The following is a 22011-nucleotide window of genomic DNA, read 5'->3' on the forward strand; positions in this document are numbered from 1 at the left end:
CGGCCACAATAGGCACCAGTCCAAAAAATGGCTTAGTTACATTACTTCGACAAGGCTCTGTCACTATGACACATCGCAACGCCGTAATGTCGCCAAGTCGTATACATGTAAGAATAATCGTACTACTATTAATAAAGTATTTAATAATACATGTTTATTTTTATTTTCTTTATTTTTATTTATTTATTTCAAAAATTAAGTACAAACAGTGATTATGCTACTAGCATCGTTAAACCATGGTTTGTGTCGATGCTAGGTATCTACGATGTCCGTCTTACATTATACATAAGTAGATAAGGAAATTTAAGGAAACAGTTTGCAAAATAGATACTTAAAGATATAAACCTGTAGTAATTAAATATATTAAGCCAAAACAGTTTCCACCGATATATCTCACATTTATCTAGTCGGTAATATATTAAATCCTATCAGGCTTAAACATTAAATTAATAGATATACAAAAAATGGTAACTTAAGTTCTAAATTTATTTTGATCGAAGGTTTTTATAACATCACAAAATCATAAATCATAACCTAACCTAACTTAGACATCAGTCGTGATAATCTTAAAATAACTGGGTACTGAGTGAATGATTGATTACATTTAAGAATATTATACTTAATTAGTAATTTATAATATAAATAAATAAGTGCGAATCCTTAATTAATTGTGTTATGGTCTTTCTCGGTCGGTAGGCGATTGGGGCAACCACCGTTCTACACGCCCTATCTATGGATTATTGAAGGCGATTACTCCACCGACAAGAGCGCAGCTCTTAAATAAAGAGAGAGAAGGTCTTTCTCACGGCGCAATCCGAGATCGCAAAGAAGGTATATACATAAAATCACGCCTATTTTCCATAGGGATAGTCAGAGACCACGGAATTCCACTTACACCGATCCTGATGCACCGCTTCCACTTCTTCCACTTTTTGGAGTACTTTTGACCTGTCATTTCTTTGAAACATTCTGGATTTGATCGCGGTATGTACGGTCACGAGCATTAATATTTATATACTTTGGTATCATGTCACATTAACTTTTTTGACAAATTGAACTGTAAGTCTCACTAAATGTCAAATATGTTAGTGCGACAGAGTCCTAAAGTGGGTACATTATATTGTTCATGACTGTACGTCTATGCCTTCCTCTTCAAACTCTACTTACACACTTATTTATTAAAGAATTTACTGACGATTTGATTTGAGAATGTTAACTAGCTTTTTCAACGACAAGATTTGCAGTTGAAGATGTACGGACTGGCGTAGGGTCAAACGGACAGTCTTCTATGATTTCTATTTCAAAATCATCCATCTATAAAGAATAAAAACATAAGGTAAATGCCAATAATATTAGAGGTAAATACACTGTAAAACTTTATTGGTAAATTCGAACAAGTAATTAATACTATCTGCGGCAAATCTACCATAAGTCACGCCAAAAAAAGCAAAAAAAAAATGCTAAATGATAGGTAACTATTTTGCCTCTACAAGGTTTTCCGTTCGAGCAATACATTTAGCTTAGTTTGGTTTAATACAGTGTAAGTTTGTTACAAAGAAAAGGCCCTAATTTGTAAGCATCACAATGGAACAATAAAATTACTTACTTCTCTTTTTCAACAAAAAAGCTTTGAATATATATTTTAGTATTCAAAGTACTTATAAAATTTTATTTAGTCTCTGATTTTCTACTCACATTGTCTTCTTCTTTAGATTCTTTGCGACCTTCTTTCGCAGTCTCTGACGTTGAAGGTTTCTGCAAAAAATATTTTAAATATAAAGGTAAGTAGTAATAAAGCATCACACTACTCATCTTAGCAGTTCCTCTCTTTATGGACAAATGCAATTTTATGTCCCGTTAAAGTATTAATCAAAGTTAAAACAGTCAAAAGATTCATTGGATTCATTCTATGATTGGATTCAAGAAAGACGTAAAAATTTAGCGAGGACATTAAATAATTATTATTATTATAGATAAATTAATACAAAGAAAACTCACAGAACCCTTGCTTTTAACGCTCTCCTTTAACGAATCCAAGCGTTGCTTTTCTTTCCTTTGGAAGAAACCCATCTAGAACATAAAATAAATATTTTAAGTATTCTTATTTTTTATGTAGATAGAATAGAATAGAAATAGAGAGAGAGAGAAATGTTTATTTTGCAAAACTGCACACACAAAAATCAAGCAAAAAACAAAGAAGAAAAAAAACAGTAAGATCTTACAATAAAAATAAAAATTACAAACAAAGATACATACAAAAGTTGTGTGCAGTCAGGAAAAAGGTGTACGACTCAGCGATGTGCTTGCTTCATACAGTATGGAGCAAGCGCTGTTATTCTGCAATACTTTATTATAAAAGGGCGCCACACACAAAAAGGACAACAACATCATATCAAATTTCCACTAAAACAATTACAAAAAAGCAAGACAGATGTTTGTCGAAATGATCATAAGGTGGTGGTGGACGTCTTAAGATAAAAGAGCCTCGCTCAGCACAAGTCGCGTAGATATTAAAACACAAAAATCAAAACATGTAAAAACAAACAACCACTCACTCTAAACAGGATATACATCAGTAGGCACATTATTACAATAGCTACTATAATGGCGATGATTATAATTACAGCCTTATTGTTCTTCAGAGACAACTCCTTAACAAAATTTATCGTCGACGTTTGACTGAAATTATACAAAGCTAATTATTTAATATTATAATAATAAAATGTTATGCCGTAATGTTATGTTATATTCGTTAATAACAAATTAAGCAACTGGTTCCACAATACTCGTAACACTAAACTTTCCATTCGACCACAGAACCCTCACCCCAGAAGAAAAAAACATACATATATACATACATAAACTCACGCCTATTTCTCACCGGGGTAAGCAGAGACTATAGAATTCCATTTGCTTCGATCCTGGCACACTTCTCTTGCTTCCTTCACATTCCTCAATCGCTTCAAACACGCACGCCAGTTCAGAGTAAGTAGATAGTATTCAACTTTAGAAGAAAAAAATAGCATTAAATTGGACCTTTACATTACAATCTTTTCATGGTCTACTAGTGGGCTATTCGTCGATTTAGTAACGAGTATATACCCACTATTGGGCACAATAATAATAATTTTGTACCTTGTATTACGTATACTTGTACGGAAAAGCATTGACTTCCATAATACAGACTCACTCTAGTTTGGGAGTTCAGAGGTCTTGAAAATTGAAACAGCCACGCATTGTCTTATATTTAAGTTGTAATCTACCTGTATTAGGCTACATTTGAAATAAATATAACAGCCTCCGTGGTCTAGTGGTTAGAGCGTTAGGCTCACGATCTGGAGATCCGGATTCGATTCCCGATGGGGACATTGTCGAAATCACTTTGTGAGACTGTCCTTTGTTTTTTAAGGACTTTTCAGGCTTGAATCACCTGATTGTCCGAAAAAGTAAGATGATTCCGTGCTTCGGAGGGCACGTTAAACCGTTGGTCCCGGCCATTAGCCGTAAAAAAAACATCTCCACCAACCCGCATTGGAGCAGCGTGGTGGAGTATGCTCCATGCCCCCTCCGGTTGATAGAGGGAAGGGCTGTGCTCAGCAGCGGGTCGTATATAAGCTGTTTATGTTATGTGTATGTTATGTTATTATTAAAATAGATCTTGGTTATCGACCATCAAATCAAGAAGTTTACCTCTTTGAAATTACTGTCGACGTTGGTTTCAACGGCACAGATATATTAGATGTTATTAGTAACTTGTCATCAACTAAGTTTCCAACTGAAATTATAATACAAGACATTAATATACAGGGTGTTAGTGACATCGTAACGAAAACTTTGAGGGATGATTCAGGCCATGATTCTGAGTTGATATCAAGTGGAATTTTCCGTCGGAAAATTCATGTTTTTTTTTTAGTTTTTTTAAATTATTTTCAATTCTATACTTTTGCGATGAAAAATTCCACTTGATATTAACTCAGAATAATCAGCTGTTTCATCCCCCTCAGTATTCGTTACGATGTCACTTATACCCCGCACAAGTACATACTGTACCCATACAAGTAGGTATGGGTGTTAGTGACACCGTAACAAATACTGAGGGGGATGATTCAGACCATGATTCTGAGTTGATATTAAGTGGAATTTTCCGTCGGAAAATTCATGAAGATTTTTGTTTTTCTTTTTATTATTTTCTGTTCCATACTTTTGCGACGGAAAATTCTACTTCATATCATCTCAGAATCATGGTCTCAATCATCCCTCAAAGTTTTCGTTACGACGTCACTAACACCCTGTATATAACAATAATGAGAAAATCACGCCATGAGGTCTACGATCAACATATAAATGCTGAAAAAATGCACTAATATTTTCATTTTTGTTTGAACAGGCATTTTAATATTTATTCACCTGTGATGGATAAATTCGGCGTAAAATCGTAATTTATTATTAATGAGTAAAACGATGGAAATTATAACGAATGGTAAATAAATCTATTGTAATGTTATTTTAGTAATGGTATCCATTCATCCATCCATACGTATGGTATCTGGTTGATTGAGGGGAGGCCTGTGCCCAGCACACCTTGTGAAAATACAGCTCCCGTCCCCTCTTCCCCGCGGAACACCCCGCGCCGCTTGTAGTGAAGTTGTGAGCTCTATATACTGAACTGATACGCATGCGCTGTGTGTGCGTGCCTAGAACATCAGTTTCAGCACCAAATTAACTTGAAAATTGGTAGTATACTTACAAATTTTACTGTTTACAATTTCAACTGAAATTATGATAGAAACAGGAATTTGGGGTATCAAATCCACAGTACAATTGAAATGTACTTCATCTCCTACAGTTGTTGTGCACTGGCTGTTTACAGCAGTTGTTGTTGCCTTAAAATTTACAAAGCAATAATTAAGTACCTATTATTATGAGTACAGGCATGCAATTATTAAAGTCAAACAATCCACGCACATTGACGAATTTATTAGAACAATGACGTCAAAGAAGCGCAATATTACAATTTAATTGAAACTCTTTTTAAGCAAAAAAAAAATGATGTTATTCAGTAAATAATATATATTATTAATATTATAATAATATTATTATTTATTTTTAATTTTTTTTTATAAAAAAAAGCTCACCGTATAATTTTGAATAAAATCTCTTTTAACTATTGTAACAACGACTTTGATGTTTTTCCAGTGCACAGAACCAGAATTTACAATCTGAAATACAATAATAAGTACTTATAATGAACACTGAAAATAATGAACAAAGTAATTCAAACCATTTTTTTTTTGTAGATATAGCTAAAATAAGTAAATATATTATGACAAATACAGTATATACACGCTTCACGCACGCGCGTATACGTGCTTCGGAAGCCGTTGGCCCCGGTTACTACTTACTGATGTAAGTACGCAGTCGTTACATCAGCCATGTCAGGGGCCTTTGACGACTCAATAATAACTCTGATACCAAGGTTGCTCAAGTTAGTAATCTACCTCACAACCCATACGATAGAAGAAGAATACAGTACGGTCACGAGCATTAATATGTATACACTGTGGTACCATGTCACATTAACTTTTTTGACAAATTGAACTGTAAGTCTCACTAAATGTCAAATATGTTAGTGCGACAGAGTCCTAAAGTGGGTACATTATATTGCTCATGACTGTACGTCTACAATAATGACGTAGAGCAAAGCTACACGATGCGTTATAGCTCCCTTGCCACGCCAAAGCGGGGACGTGAGAATATTCTGAGCTACCCAAGAATAGAGTCGAAGCTTTTGCATTGAGCATTCACCAATCACAATTCACACTGCATTGCGAATTTGTGACGTCGTGGCACTCAGCGGCAACGCAATGGAGCGACAAAGGTCGTGTCGGCTCTCACTTCTTGTAAGATGGTATTCACTTCTCTGGTGCTTTGGAAGAACAGGGTTTTAGTGACATCGTAACGAAAACTTTGAGGGATGATTCAGACTGAAAATAATTGAATAAAAAACAAAAAAGAAATCATGTTTTTTTTTCCGACTATATTTTTACGAGTAAGTATGGCTTCCTGTATGGAGGAATATGGAGATAGAAAAGTATAGAATTGAAAAAAAAATAAAAAGCAAAAAAAATATAAATTTTGCGACGGAAAATTCCACTTGATATTCACTCTGAATCATGGTCTGAATCATCACCCTCAGTATTCGTTACGATATCACTAACACCCTGTATTTTTTTCTTACACTATATTTGTGTCTGTCGTCAGTTAATGGATTCTTTTTATCTTGTAATGTCGTCTCCGTCACGTCAAGCGTGTGAGGGTGTCTGCAACGTTAACGAAATAACAATCAAAACTTTTTTTATATAATGTTTTTAAATTATTATAATTAACTATCACTATATTCGACTATTGAAACCGTAGACCAACACGGTTCGATTTGAACTGGCCTTTTGTAAAAATAAGTTAGGTTTTGAGAATGGAACGATTTAAAAATGGAATGTGAAAGATAAAGTTTTTTACCAACTTACCCGGTAACCTTTATATTATCAGTCGGAAATTGATACTTGATGTGTTTTTGCACTATCGATGCATTTCCCGAGTTACAGTTGTTGGACAAAGCAGCTACAATGTGAAACCCATCATCGTTGTTCGTAACCTCATCCAAGCTTACTATAATTTTCAAAGGATACTGAAACGTTAATTGATTATACTGGTTATTCTCTAGCAGGAATGTTTCGCGCTGCAGCCGCGCGACATAGTTTATATGGACATATCTTACAGCGTGACTGTCATGAGGATGCAGCGCTGCAGCAACACGAATAAATAAAAGACGCATGGATACCTTTTTGTTGATCGATTTTGTGAATCAAATGTCCCTTAAACCCCATAAGGCCCTTTTTAAAAAATTGCCACCGAAATGATATCACGTAGGTACTTAACTATGGGCACTTTCGGTAGTGGAAACAGAGCAACCTGAGTCTCGGCGCACCGATCGCGAATTGAGTTCAAATGAAGCAAATGATTCATTCTACTTGAAAACAAACGAACGTGCGACTTGAGAATATTCAAATTTAAGCTACATAAGAACAGCGTCGAAGCTTTTGCATCGAGCATTCACCAATCTATAAATATTCCTCGTTCTATTCACCGTCTCTAATGATGAATTTTCATGCTCGTATAGTAGTTCAATAACACTTCTATTTACTATTAAACAGAACGACCAGTTCAGTATAATTAATTATTATATTTCAATAAGATAACATTTTACAATCGTCCAAATGCGCGGTAACAATTAGATCCATCAAAGTACCTAGCTTACGTACTTGTTGTGACGTTTATGAGCATACTGATGTATCAGTCGATATTAGGTCGATCGATTCTTTTCTATCTTACATGACTTACTTACTCGGATGTAACATAACATAACAAATACTTTATTGCAAAATACAAAACAAAAGAGAAATAGAATGAGTACACTCAGACCGAGACGGATAGGCGGATGTACTATACTCAGACCGTTTTAATCATCTACAGTATTTCTACTAGTTGTCCTTTTCTTACGCATTCCAAACATTAACATAATATATTTCGATAAAAACGGTCGCGCTCGGCTTGGCGGAGGCACTGCCGTGCCCCCCGATCCACAGTGAGCAACGTTTTGTTCCTATGCAAGTCTAGACGCCGATATTTTCTTAATATCTTTCAAGATATTTAGAAAATATCGAAGTATTAAGTCACCTTTTGTCCCCTAGTTAAAGGTTTCGGCAAGTAGCACTTGTACGCGCCCGTGTCGTCGAGGCCGCACGCGACGTTCAGCACCCGCGCTCCACTCATGCGTACGCGCACACACGCATCGTACGCGTTCGCTCCCTTGTTCTCTACCAACACCGTTACGTTCTGTACCGTATTAACGCTCAATGGCCATTCTGTGGTGTCTTCACTAAAACAAATTATGATTTGTTAACTATTATCTTTTTATAAAGTAATCTTCAACAAAATATGAAATCGTGAAAAAAATATACAAAAAGAAAACAAATATTACAATTTCAACTTATAAATTAACAAAAATCTAAACAAAAACACAACAACAAACAAAGATACTGTGTCTATGTGTTTTTTGGTTATTGCATTCGGAAAATATTTTATAAAATACAAAATTTACTCTAAAAAATCGATGAAGAAAAACACTTGATGTGGTCTGAGGGCTATAAGCTCTTATAAAACATATCCTCTCGAGGTAAGTTTGCCGCTCATATTCTTAATACATTGACAGAATAGTCATGTACCTACAGTATATGTGTGCGTACAACACGGAACGCCGCGTGAGCATTCCTAATTCCAGTGGGGTATCTTGTTAATTTACAAGAGTTATTATTATTAGCGTGTGTGATCCCACTGCTGGGCAAAGGCCTCCCCCTGTCAATTTGCAAGAGTTGAAAAACATTGGAAAACATTGACATGGAAAACATTGATCGCCGCCATTTTACCTGCCAGCCCACAACAAGTGCATCTCCAGCCGTGGCGTGCAGTCATTTACATCAGAACACTGGCGTGTCACTTCCACTGAATCTTCTCTCTTGCTGTAGACGCTCATCTGCACCCATCCAGGATCAAAATCTGCAACATTACGGACATTTTGGTATCGCATTCATTTCTTCTTGGCTTTTTCGGCGGAACCAATATTATCATGTGCCATTTTCTTCTTTCACTCGTCTCTGTCACCTGTCACCTTATATGAACGTAATCATTCTTCAAAATATCGACAATATGCTTTACTAGCGAGGTGAAAGAAAAACAAAAAGTAGGCACTCTTATTTATTTTTTTATTTCGTAATTACTAAGTAATTAAATACAAATAACTTTATTTCACCAAAAGAAAAACATTATCTAAAACAAAACCGGAACAAAGCATTTTTTGCTTAAACAATTTACATTTAAATGAAGGAAGAATAAATTTGCGTTCAGCTCATTTATTCTCTTAATTAAAATGTTGAATTTATTAATTACCTTTTAATTTCAGTTGTTTATCAATATCGGACTCCAACTTGGACGAGAAGGTATACAGTCCTGACTCGTTATACATCTGTGAAGTGGAATACAATACTTAAAAATAAAACTGTCACAAATACCAAATATACAGGGTGTTAGTGACATCGTAACGAAAACTTTGAGGGATGATTCAGACCATGTTTCTGAGTTGATATCAAGTGGAATTTTCCGTCGCAAAATTCATGTTATTTTTTTAGTTTTTTTAAATTATTTTCAATTCTATACTTTTGCGATGGAAAATTCCACTTTATATTAACTCAGAATAATCAGCTGAGTCATCCCTCTCAGTATTCGTTACGATGTCACTTACACCCCATACAAGTACATATAGTAGCCATATAAGTAGGTATGGGTGTTAGTGACACTGTAACGAATACTGAAGGGATGATTCAGACCATGATTCTGAGTCTATATCAAGTGGAATTTTCTATCGGAGAAGTCATGAAAATTTTAGAGCTTATTCAAATTATTTTCCGTTCCATACTTTTGCGACGGAAAATTCCACTTGATATCAAGTTAGAATCATGGCATGAATCATCCCTCAAAGTTTTCGTTACGATGTCACTAACACCCTGTATATTTTTCTACTTAAGAAAACAGAGCCCAATAGGAAAAACGCTTGACGCTCACAGGTCATGGTTTATTTATTTATTTATTTGTACACAATAGAACACAGAAAGAAACAAAAGAAGAAGTGGTTTAATTCTCTTTAATAACTTTTTAGGAAGTATGTATAATTTCCTGAAATATAAGGCTTCAACTCCAAATTCAGGGCTGTGCTACAGTAGGGGGCTAAAAAGGCCACATCGAAGCAATTCATCTAAAAAAACAATATTGCAATTTGAGATTTGCCCATTTAAAAGTAAGTGTGCAATGCAAACAAAATATGTCAAATAGCAATATTGCTGTCTTAGATGAATTGCTTCGATGTGGCCATTTTAACTTCATTATAGGATAGCGTCAAATAAAAAATAAACATCAGTCTTAATATTACTAACAGCCTCCGTGGTCTAGTGGTTAGAGCGTTAGGCTCACGATCTGGAGGTCCGGGTACGATTCCCGATGGGGACATTGTCGAAATCACTTTGTGAGACTGTCCTTTGTTTGGTAAGCACTTTTCAGGCTTGAATCACCTGATTGTCCGAAAAAGTAAGATGATTCCGTGCTTCGGAGGGCACGTTAAGCCGTTGGTCCCGGCTATTAGCCGTAAAAATACCTCCACCAATCCGCAGTGAAGCAGCGTCGTGGAGTATGCTCCATACCCCCTCCGGTTGATTGAGGGGAGGCCTGTGCCCAGCAGTGGGACGTATCGTCGTGGTCGTGAGGCCCAAAGTCCTTTTAAAATCCAAATCCCATTGTTTAACTATTGTGTCTGGAAATCCGGGCCTTACGAGGATATATATATTTATATACTTACAAAATTGACTACGACATTCTCGCAATAACGTCCCTTTCGGTGTTCTAAAGGCACATCGAATCTTGGTTTTTTAATCTCGGCACTGTTGCCCACCACTTCGCTTAGTACCGAAAGCTCTGAAAATAATTAAGTATAAGGAAAATACATTATTCATTACACAAATTTATCCTCGGTTTCCCGTTGTTTTGAAACTATTTGATGTTATCTTACTTGTGGTTATATTCGCTGGTTTTGAATGGTAGGAAACCGTCACACAAACTTTGACCTCAAAATGGCTGTCGTATTCCTTTACAATCTGAAACATTATATACAACCTCATTACAATAGAAGTCAAGAAGGAATGCATAATGCGTAGAAATCGACATGTTATTACTTTATAAGTGCTCCAAATAATCCGTATGGATCTTTGAATGAATGAACTAGCTTTGTAGCAACCGTAGCTTAACCATAACGAAAAGATCTATCCGATTCTCTTATGACTAAGAGAAACGCAATTTCACGATAGTTACTGGTAGTAACGAAATTATTGAAAACCATGAATCAGAATCATTTATTCAACGTAATTATCATCGATAAACTTGTTGAGGGTCAACGTAACATTTTTGAATCTACGTCATTTTGTGAGGCTGAGGATAAGAAATGACAAGAAACTACAATAGAAATACATTTTTTAAATCAATGTATGTAATCAATGTAAACCATATTACGAGTTATTTAATAACTAGAGAAACACATTTAATACCAGGATTTTTCATCATTTAGGTAATCATTAATTTTATAATAAGCTTTTTTACATAAAGTAAGCTTCACATGAGCTTTAAATGTATTTTCTGACAAATTCAAAATACTGTCTGGTATTTTATTGTAAAAACGTATACATAACCCCAAAAAAAAAACCTAGCCTAGAATTAGCATGCTTTTTTGGAATATTACCGTGTTAATGGGCTCGGTGGATAGTGAGACGTTGATGGCAGGAACACATCTGAAGAAGTCGACACTGGCACTTCCAGGAGCGCCCACCGCTAGTTCTGTTGAAAATAACGACATTATAGGACACTGTAGGATCGTAGGACATTATAAAATTATTCAATCTATCTATACGGGAACTTTAGACCCAAGACGTGATTAATTCGGAAGTCTATCGAAAGAATTAAGTTTTCTTCTCTCAACAATCTTCTCTCAAAAAGCTTTTTTCCATAATACAGACAATAATACATCTATTCAATGCGACACCGCAACCACAGCTAAAGGCTAAGGCGGCAACGTATGAATGGCACGTAGGTATGCATTGCTAGAATGACGGTTACCTATAATATTACAGCATGTTTTTAGTATCACTACTTCTTGATATTATTAAATTATAGTTTATCGAGCCATAGTGCCCTAGTGGATCACTCAATGCTATTTATATTTGCCATGGGATTAGGCCCATCTTTCCTCGTGACACTCCGGACAATTACACAGGGCCTCGTGATTGATGGGGGCCCTATAACTCTAGAGCAAGGGAGCCTATCCCGCCGCAGAAGAATGCGAAAGTGTCCCCGCAGCTTGGCATAACGACGGTGATACGGAAACCGGCGGTTCGAGCGAGCCCGACATAACCCTCTCGCTGCCCCCGCGGCGGGTCGGTATGCGGTAGGCATTTCCCCTCGACAAAAAAAAAGGGGACCAGATCCCCAATTAATATCGGTTGAATCAATTCAGGATAAATCAAATCAATTTATTTGCGAGAACACATAAAATACAAAAAAGGTGTCCAGGGTCTCTAATGGGAGACGGCAGTGCATGGGACTACGGGAACAGATTACTAAATAGTTACCCACAAATATCAAAACAGAGGTATTTATATTCCGGACTTACCATCACATCCATTCTTATCGACATCAGAAACTACTTGTAGACTATACCCGTATGATCTAAAGTCCGCCTTCTGAATTCTTTGGGTAAGCTTTAAGTTTGACAAGTATAAGTCTGTGGTCTTCGATTTCTTCATTATACGAGTCAGCTCAAATCCTGACAGAATATACAATGCTCCAACTGCCGAGTCCTCATACGGGGCACTCACAAATATCTCTGCAATGTTAGGAAAAAGTATGTTAACTTTAAGCTCTAAGCTGATCGTCATCTGGAAAGGCAACCTTGGAGGTTAGCCAACTCTTAAACGTTTTAATCGAAAGGATCAGTAACGTTCGCGCAAATCGAACTGCTTAGCAGGGTGTACATCGTCCTTGATGTAATGTTCAATCGAGCAATCAATTAGTCTTTATTGCACAAAAACGTAAACACAGGATATGTACAGACGAACAAAATTATCACAATAGGCGGCCTTATTGCTAAAGATGTTCATTTAACGGTAAAACTTAAAATATAATATATAAAAGGGCAGGTATCGATTCGCTCGAACGAAATTCTTTCAACTCGCCTAACCCCACTTATAAGAATATATTTATTTGTTGTTAATTTATTGTATGACCATAATAATAGTGTCTAATCTCGCTAGAACACCAGTTTTTATATGACGCCTGGTCTAAAATTGCCAGCGATAAAACAGTGTTTTTGTTTCTATTATGAATGTATACCTGATAAAGCATCTCCGTCAATATCACTGGAAGCAATGCTGGTCCCAAAACGAGCGCCATCTTTGTCACTTACAATCGTCATTTTATAATCATTAATTTTTCCGAACGGATTTGTCAGAGTTGTCTGGTGAAATAAAAATGAAACTTTAGCATGAAAGTTTTAGCTCTATGCTCAGCATAGAGTTATAATTGTATATATATACGTATCAAAATATTAACAGATTCTTAGTTTAATATTTATAAAGTTTTAGCTAACTCTATGCTGAGCTTAGAATTACAATCGTATAATGTATATATGCCAAAAAATATTAACTACTTCTATGTTATTAAAAATGAATTCCGAATACGTAAAACATTGATAATACCCAATTGTGCACACAGTAACTGCTAACGTACTGTGTCCAAGCGAGTTTTCTTCTTTTATTTACTAGAATATAATTATACAATATTAAAATGTCACGGAATTATTTCCGTGACATAAGGGCTTATTTACCAAATCACCCCCTAAATAAATGTAGATGGCGCCAGCGTCGTAACTGGTCTCGTAGGAGGTATGCGCCGGCGCACCCACTATTAGGTCAGTGACCCCATCGCCGTTGATGTCACAGGCACCTAATGCCGCCCCAAACATGTTCATGGCTACAGGAGATGACACTATCACCTCGTACCGGATATTGTTCTCTCCCTGGTACTTTACAAGGTTCATTTTGCTGTTCTTTTGATCATATTGAAGAAAACCTACCTGAAAACAATGTCATGAAGCAATGTAGAATTTAACGTTGTTGTGTGTTTAATTTAAAGTTGTTACGAAGACTGAAAAGTCTGGTCATCTTGTAATGTCTACCCGTTTGTATAATTATATAACGCCCGTATCAAGTAGAAATGATGGGCCGAGTAAAGTTATTTTACCAATTATCATTCATTATCATTCCTCCGTGGTCCAGTGGTTGAGCGTTAGACTTACGATCCGGAGGCCCCCGGTTCGAATTCCGGTGGGGACATATCACAAAAAACACTTTGTGAACCCTAGTTTGGTTAGGACATTACAGGCTGATCACCTGATTGTCCGAAAGTAAGACGATCCGTGCTTCGGAAGGCACATTAAGCCGTTGAGTCCGGTTACTATTTACTGATGCAAGTGTGTAATCGTTACATGAGCCATGCCAGGGCCCTTTGGCTGCTCAATCGTAACCCTGACACCAGGGTTAATGAGGTTGCTATTCCACCTCACGACCCACTCGATAAGAAGAAGAGTCATCATGATCGGTCCGTATATCAACAGAATAGGTACTTACTTTATTTCCCGTTGCTGACATACTTCTCTTGCTTCCTCCACATTCACGCAGGTTCAGAGTAGATCGTACTGAACGTTTCTAAGCACATCTCCAATTTGGTCAATGTACGTCCTTCTAGATCTTCCTCTGCCAGCCCTACCACCAACTTTCGTAATCTTATTATCCGTCATCTACGTATCCAAACCAACTTGACATTCCCTTCTCAATCTTAGTTTTACACCACCTCTCTCTTACTCTATCACTCAATTTAACACTGCAGATGCTAAGCAACGACTTCATTTCTACAGCATTAATCCTACTTTCATGCTTCTTCTGCCATATCCAACAATCACATTTTTTTTAAATAGGCCTTTAAAAATAAGGCAATTTATTTATTTATATAGATGCTTACTTGTCCTTTTTCTTCATCTCGGAAACTAAAGGCGTACAATAGCGAATGTATGTTTGAAAAAAATTTACCAAATGCGAGCGCATATCCTGTAATAAGAAACAGACATAAAATTATCTTTTTAAATATAAACTTTTCTTATTACCAAACGAAGACTAAAGATAATACCAGGTTTAAAGTAAATATAGGCCGCGCCACGAACGAGGGCCACTGATTTTTTTTTAGTTCCATTTGGCTTGCATAGCGACATATTTCTTCTCATTCTTTTTATTTTTTTTCTTCTTTTTTTTTCTTTAATTACAGCATTTACTATTACGACATACAATATGATTTGAAAGATTATTTTGCTTAAAACATAACATAATATATAAACGTATAATATAATATCCCCTCAATCGACATACTCCACGACGAGCACACTCCACCACGCTGCTCCATCCATTACGGATTAGTGGTTTTTGCATAAGACTGATTTTATTTTATGCACTTTATACATAATAAACTATTTTTAACAATTCTATTCGTAATTTAATGTTGAATAAAGTAAAAAACACAATTATAAAACAAGTAACAAGTACCTATATTTGATTTAAGTACCTTAATTATTTATTAAGTAATACATTTTATTTTATTTTTTTATCAATCCGCACTGGGACCGCGTGATGGTTTAAGGCCCGATCTCTCTATCCGTGCATAGGGAAGGCGCGTGCCCTAGCAGTGGGGACGTTAATGGGCTGATGATGATGACATTTTATTTAATTAGATTATTTAGAATCATTGACACATTGATTGATTGGGGGTAATAAAATTAGGCAGAAATATAAGGCATTACCATTAAAACAATAAAATGATATTACTATTTAATAATAATAACTTACCGACTTGCTGACTTTGTTCTAGGCGAGATTGAATAGCCACAGACACAGTATCACTTAGAGGGTGCGCAGCGGAGACGTATTGAATGTCTCCTCTCACCGCAGGCTTTCCTACGAGAAGCTGACTGGTTTCCTCGACTATGGAACTCCAGCCCACTCCTCCATATATGTTTGCTGAATTCAAACAAAACACTTGAGGACAAGAGCATACTCCACACCAACTGTGCCTGTATTTAGATTTCGACTTCTTAACTTACAAACATTGCGAAGCATGTGCCCAGCGCGCCTTACGCTACCACACGGCTTGCTATGTGTCAAGTACGAGCTTTTTTTTTGACGTGACTTATTTTAGATTTGCCGCAGATGGCATTAACTACTTGGCCAGACAAATGGGGAGCGCTGAAGGCTCTCACTCGGTACACGTTTAAGACAACAGGCCTGAGGGTGCCCAGTTGGGCGCGAACCTCGGCTCAGGGCGTCGTCTGAGAGGAAAAATATTTGAAAGAATTAATCGACTCTAGTAGGTCGAGGGAAATCGTCGACCACGCCGGCGGAGCCGGTATCGGGTTCCTATATCAAGTACGAGCGCAGCACTCGCTACGCCATAAATATGAAGGTAGTACGGTCATGAGCAATATCATGTACCCACTTTAGAACCCTGTCGCACTATCATATTTGACATTTAATGAGACTTATGGTTTAATTTGTCAAATAAGTTAATATGACATGGTTTCAAAGTGTATGATATTAGTACTCGTGACTGTACACACATTAAGCGGCGTGCGGCGCATGGCGTGCGGGGCACATGCCTCGCAATGCTGTATTTTCATTTTTATACATTTAACATAAGCTTACGGCTATATCCCAATTGAGGTAGTCAGAGGCTCTAAGTACACACCTTAAAGGTTTTGTTAGACCAACGTGATAGGTGGTGAGCCGTATCGCCGTCTCTAATGGTCGAGCCACCAGAATAAATAAATTAAAAACTCTTGATGCAAGACTGGAACAGAGGGCGAACGTTTAATTTTTCGTTAAAATTAGTCTTTACACTTAGCCTTCTTCTCTTCAGCAATAACTCGTTCCATAAATAAAATTCAATCTTGACTTAATCTTTGATAATCGTACATTGAAATTAAAAAACTTCATATTATAATTTTGACTTACGGTAATTGCGGCCCCTCGTTTGTTCCAGAAGGCCGCGAAATCTTTGCACACTGGTTTGGTTATAGTATACAAAGCAAGTGCCATATGAGCCGCCGACTTTGTAACCACTGCGTATTGAGACAACTGTCGTCCACAACGGAGCGCAAGTCTGAAACCCAATTATTTTTTTATATTTTTTTTTTTTTTGACGTGACTTATTGTAGATTTGTCTACAATGAAAACTTGGCCGGACAAATGGGGAGCGCTGAAGGCTCTCACCCGATACAACGTTTAAAATATGTTTTACACAATCTATCTATCAGCTAGAAAACCTGAGATGTACATTCATTCTCTTAATTCAGGCAATAAGCAGCATTAGGTAGATTTGAACATATAGCGCAAGAATCAGAACACTCTCAAACTACTTACAAACACATAATCCTTAGTAGCAGCTACCGTTCCACCCAGACAAAAAGGCTGTTTTGTGTTATTTTCTGCAATTCAAAAGTATAATTTATAAACTGAAAACCGAACTCGGTAAAGGGTGAATCTCAAAATTTCAAGTTTGGTGGCGAAATTTCATATTATTTTTTCGTGAAAAATTGGGTTCCGATATGAAAAAGATCCAAAAGGATCCTCGGTTCCGACATGAAAAAGGAATTTTTCAATTCCCAATTTTCACAATTTCCCCAATTTTTCACGAAAAAATTATATGACAGTCGCCACCAAACTTGAAATTTACCACATTTTGTCACATTTTGATATTCACCCTAAACGGTATTATCAACTCTATATCATATACTACGATCAAGCGTAGGCAAATAAATTTTATAAAGATATGTGATACTACATAGGAGGTCCTGACGTTCACGGATTTCTGACTTGTAATACTTGTAAGTATCTGATTATAATAATATATCTACAACTTAGTAACTGTGAAACACAAATAATAAATTGCACTTTCCTATGCTTCTATCCTTTTCTATCACTAGAACAATCATTTGCTAGAGCAATATTTATAATGCGGCCGCATGCATTATTTTTTAATTTTATGTTATTTTTATTTTATTATTATTATTTTTTTATTATTATAAGCGTCTTTGCACATTTTCTGTGAATTTTTTACTCCTAACACGGGCTACACGGCGTTTTAAGCTTACTCCCATCATCAACCCTTACTTAGCAACACATGCTGTAAAGTGAAATAAATATTTTCATTTTCATTCTGTTAGCTGTCTTCTTCTTCTATCATGTGGGATTTTTTTAGTCTTTTATTTACTTAAGGGCTTTTAACAAAAAATGTTATGCCAGCCCCATCGATCAAGACTGACTAAAACGGATAAAATGATAAAAAATCATATTTACTTCATGCCCCCACCCACAGCCTCACATGTGAATTACCAACCTCATCAACCCTGGTACCCTTTTAGCTGTTGTTTATATACTTAAATAAAATTTCTCATCAACTCTAGTACCTTGTTAGCTGTTATTTATATAGGTAAATAAAACATCTGTAATACCGATTACTTTTATTTTTACTTCGTTTCTCTTTGTGTTTTGGGGTTTGTCATCAGCCGGCTACACCCCCTCTTGTTTTGAAATAATACAAGTTAACTCACTCTCGTAATCACTGGCCAAGGCGAGGAGATCTATATCCAGTTTTGAACATTCCTGAGACTTTTTGAATATTTGAGCCATGGGACAGCCATACACCCTGCCCACGAGGTCATAATGAGGGGCACCAACCACTGTGAACAAATGAAATGAGTTTATCTATAACTATTTAGACGATAGGCTTCTTCTTCTATCGTGTGGGTTGTGTGGTGGATGACCAATCTCATTAATCCTGGTGTCAGGGTTATTATTGAGCCGCCAAGGCCCTCACATGGCTCATGTAACGACTACTTGCGTAAATCAGAAAGTAGTAACCGGGTCCAACGGCTTAACGTGCCTTCAGAAGTACGCGTCGTCTTACTTTCGGACAATCAGGTGATCAGCCTGTAAAGTCCTTGCCAAAGTGGAAAACAAAGTATTTATTGTGACATGTCCCCAACGGGATTCGAGACCGGGACTTCCGGACCGTGAGACTGACGATCAATCACTAGCCCACGGATGCCGTTACCACTGAGACGATAGGGTGATAACCTGGAATTAATATCGTAGTGCAACAGACATCGAGAGTGGCAGCAGGTTGGTTTTTTGATAATTTGTGACTCTGCCCACCACATTCGGCATCATGAGCGTATCTATATTAGTCATCACCATCATCAACAGCCTACGTTTGTCCACAGCTGGACTGCCTCTCCTAAGGCACGCTACTGCGCTGGATCTTCGGATTTTCTCCTCCAGCCGCCGTCAGTTTACGGATGTCATCACTCCATCTAGCTCAAGGGCGTCCTACGCTACGTTTCTAAATACGCTCCCCACGAGAACCCATCTTCCCCAAAGATTGTTGGTGCTTCAGCATTATTACCAGCCCATTGCTACTTCAGCTTGGTAATTCTAAGCAGCCACCTTACGGATGCCATCACTCCATCTAGCACAAGGGCGTCTTACACTACGCTTCCCAATACGCGGTCTCCCCTCGAAAATCATCTTACCCAACGATTGTTGGTGCTTCAGCATACGTATATGTCCAGCCCATTGCCACTTCAGCTTGCTAATCCTCTACTTATATCACTGTGGTCACATTTTTTTTTAAATATCTTACCTAATTGTGGTTTAGCTCCAGGTTGATAAGCTAAAGAAAATCCAAAGTCTGTAGTGTTGCTGATTTCTTCTAAAGACGGCTTTATCTCAATGTGTGATGGTTCATGATAGTAGAGTGAACCGACGATGGTCAGCATAAGCGCCAATACAAGGATACGACCTAATATATTTACTGAAAAATAATAATTTAGCTTAATAACTCGGTGAAATGTGAATGTTCGAGTACGCTGAAACATAATTATTATCTCTTTAGCCCTTAACGTTATCCCGTTCTTATGGGGTCTAGCTCCTTTCCACCATCGGACAACCCGACGCGGGGACATTCCTCCTCTTCGAACCGCTAGATTCACTACCTCGCTTCATTAGAATGGTATGGAATGGAATTCTCTTCCTGCGCCGTTTTTTCCCGATACATATAATTTGGGGATCTTCAAGGGAAGAGTGAATAGGCACTATTTGAGTTTGCGTGCTCCATCTTAGACCATATCGCTGTTCAAGACCAGTCAAATCTTTTAAAAAATAAAAGGCAATGTATGTCTGCTTCTTAGCCTAAAGATTTTACAGGTCCTGTTTTGTACATCCGGTATTGTACCTCTATGTCTACAATATTAAAATACCTATCTACAATATATATGTATATAAAATATTATTAATATATCTTCTAGGAACGCTGAAACATGTAATAATACAATACTTTATTACAAAGAAGGAACATACAACTCGGAAATACTAATAAAACAAAAGTACTTACAAAAGGCGGCCTTATTGGTAAGGCAGCGAGTATTTTTAAATAATATTCATGTACCTATAAGTTTTCCTTAAAACGGTATTCCCCGAAATGAAGCATCAACCGTATGAATAACGATTAGCCTTAATTATACCTAAATGAAAAAAATGTGTAGGGTGTGATTTATTGTAATTAATAATTAATTGATTCATTATTAAAACCGAAAAAATCTTTTGTATATGATATACCTTGAAGTTCGGTGAAGAGATCGGTGGCGCAGCGGTAAACGCGCTCGGTCTGCGATTGTTGAAGTTAAGCAACTTTCGCAAAGGCCGGTCAAAGGATGGGGATGGGACCACAAAAAAAAATCATCTCGAGCTCCTTCGTGCTTCGGAAGGCACGTTAAGCCGTTGGTCCCGGCTGCATTAGCAGTCGTTAATAACCACCAATCCGCACTGGGCCTGCGTGGTGGTTTAAGGCCCGATTTCCCTATCCATCCATAGGGAAGGCCCGTGCCCCAGCAGTGGGGACGTTAATGGGCTGGTGATGACGATGATACCTTGGAGTCAGGATTACTGTTGAGCCGCCAATGACCCCTGACATGGCACATGTAACGACTACATACTTACATCAGTTAACGTGCCTTCCAAAGCAAGGATCATCTTACTTTCGGACAATCAGTTGATCAACATGTAATGTCCCAACTAGACTAGGGATCAAAAAGTGATTTTTGTATTTGATGATTTGTATCTTTTCCCGCCCCGTTAGAGATGCAGGCGTGACCTTGCATATTGTATATTATATAAAAGAGATGAGAAGAAGAACTTCCCGTGTGATAATGTCGCAGTGTACCATTGATCGTACAAATGACATAAAATAAATTGTGTCCTGAGTACCATCGAACACGATTGATATTTAAATAAATTAAACAAAAACTCACCCGCCATCATTTTCACCAACAAGCATGAATTGCCGTCAATGAATCCATTTAAACTCTATAATTTGTTCATTTTACTAAAAATTAATCCTAACCGTAACAATTACACATCGAACAGGCAAATGAAACATAGGTATTTGTCATGTAGGCATACATTGTGCTCATTAGTAGACACGGTAGTGTACCAGCCAAGTTCGAGATAAGTTCAACTGTAATAATAGAGAATATTTTATGCCATAAAAGAAAGAAAGAAAGAAACATTTATTACTTCCGGACACCACAGACACAAACAGACACGTACATTACATTCAACACAGGACAGAAACCACACTGAAATCAATAAGTACACAGACAAAAAATATCCAAAAAAAAAATACAAACCAAAACATAACATAAACAGCGTATATTCGTCCCACTGCTGGGCACAGGCCTCCTCTCAAGCAACCGAAGGGGGCAATAATAGTAAGTATAAAATAAAAATACCAGTTCAAACGTCTCACTCATTGTTACCTAATTCCTAAATAAATTTCGTAAATAAGTCGATAAATAAAACGAGTTTGATTATTGATCCTTTTAAGCTGGCTTCTATTTCTAGATTTACATTTTATAATTTATCTTTGACCCAGTCAAATACCCTATTGATATAGATATAAAATACTTATAAAGTGCTAAAAGCCAACAAAGCTTTTGGATTCAAACTAACCACAATAGACATTTTGTATATTTAGTAAAAAAAAATAAGTTATATCTAGGCATAAATGCATTGTCAATTATTAAATAACAAGTTGAGGAAAAAATATCACTAACTATAATGCTTTAGAATTGTAATTAATATTTATAAAGGGTAACGCACTTGGCTCGTTTTCAAACGGAGTATTTCAGTTCATGACATCATT

The 22011-nt window shown here is 36.8% G+C and overlaps 1 protein-coding gene across 2 annotated transcripts in view; it reads right to left on the reverse strand.

Annotated features, from left to right (window-relative positions):
• The window catches only part of LOC126367526 (integrin alpha-IIb-like), a 363625-nt gene extending 342292 nt beyond the window's left edge, over positions 1–21333 (reverse strand). The window contains exons 1-25 of one of the 2 annotated variants that reach the window (XR_007566500.1): positions 21119–21333; positions 19453–19623; positions 18362–18490; positions 17172–17236; positions 16764–16911; positions 15603–15773; positions 14728–14813; positions 13535–13783; positions 13042–13165; positions 12323–12535; positions 11396–11490; positions 10673–10757; positions 10463–10578; positions 9004–9079; positions 8484–8613; positions 7735–7936; positions 6525–6685; positions 6239–6320; positions 5136–5219; positions 4748–4883; positions 3691–3775; positions 2556–2679; positions 1999–2070; positions 1696–1755; positions 1137–1314 (exon numbers count right to left, since the gene is read on the reverse strand). Coding sequence is in view for 1 of the 2 variants with exons in the window: in XM_050011094.1 (XP_049867051.1) it covers positions 1213–1314; positions 1696–1755; positions 1999–2070; positions 2556–2679; positions 3691–3775; positions 4748–4883; positions 5136–5219; positions 6239–6320; positions 6525–6685; positions 7735–7936; positions 8484–8613; positions 9004–9079; positions 10463–10578; positions 10673–10757; positions 11396–11490; positions 12323–12535; positions 13042–13165; positions 13535–13783; positions 14728–14813; positions 15603–15773; positions 16764–16911; positions 17172–17236; positions 18362–18490; positions 19453–19623; positions 21119–21128 (2976 nt within the window). In the remaining variant the exon portion in view is untranslated. Of the gene's footprint in view, positions 1–225; positions 1315–1695; positions 1756–1998; positions 2071–2555; positions 2680–3690; positions 3776–4747; positions 4884–5135; positions 5220–6238; positions 6321–6524; positions 6686–7734; positions 7937–8483; positions 8614–9003; positions 9080–10462; positions 10579–10672; positions 10758–11395; positions 11491–12322; positions 12536–13041; positions 13166–13534; positions 13784–14727; positions 14814–15602; positions 15774–16763; positions 16912–17171; positions 17237–18361; positions 18491–19452; positions 19624–21118 lie in introns of those variants that run through there. The other variant, XM_050011094.1, reaches the window with a different exon arrangement.
• Positions 21334–22011: the final 678 nt, after the last annotated feature.

Source organism: Pectinophora gossypiella, chromosome 6, assembly GCF_024362695.1.
Source record: "Pectinophora gossypiella chromosome 6, ilPecGoss1.1, whole genome shotgun sequence".
NCBI classification, from domain to species: Eukaryota; Metazoa; Arthropoda; class Insecta; order Lepidoptera; family Gelechiidae; genus Pectinophora; species Pectinophora gossypiella.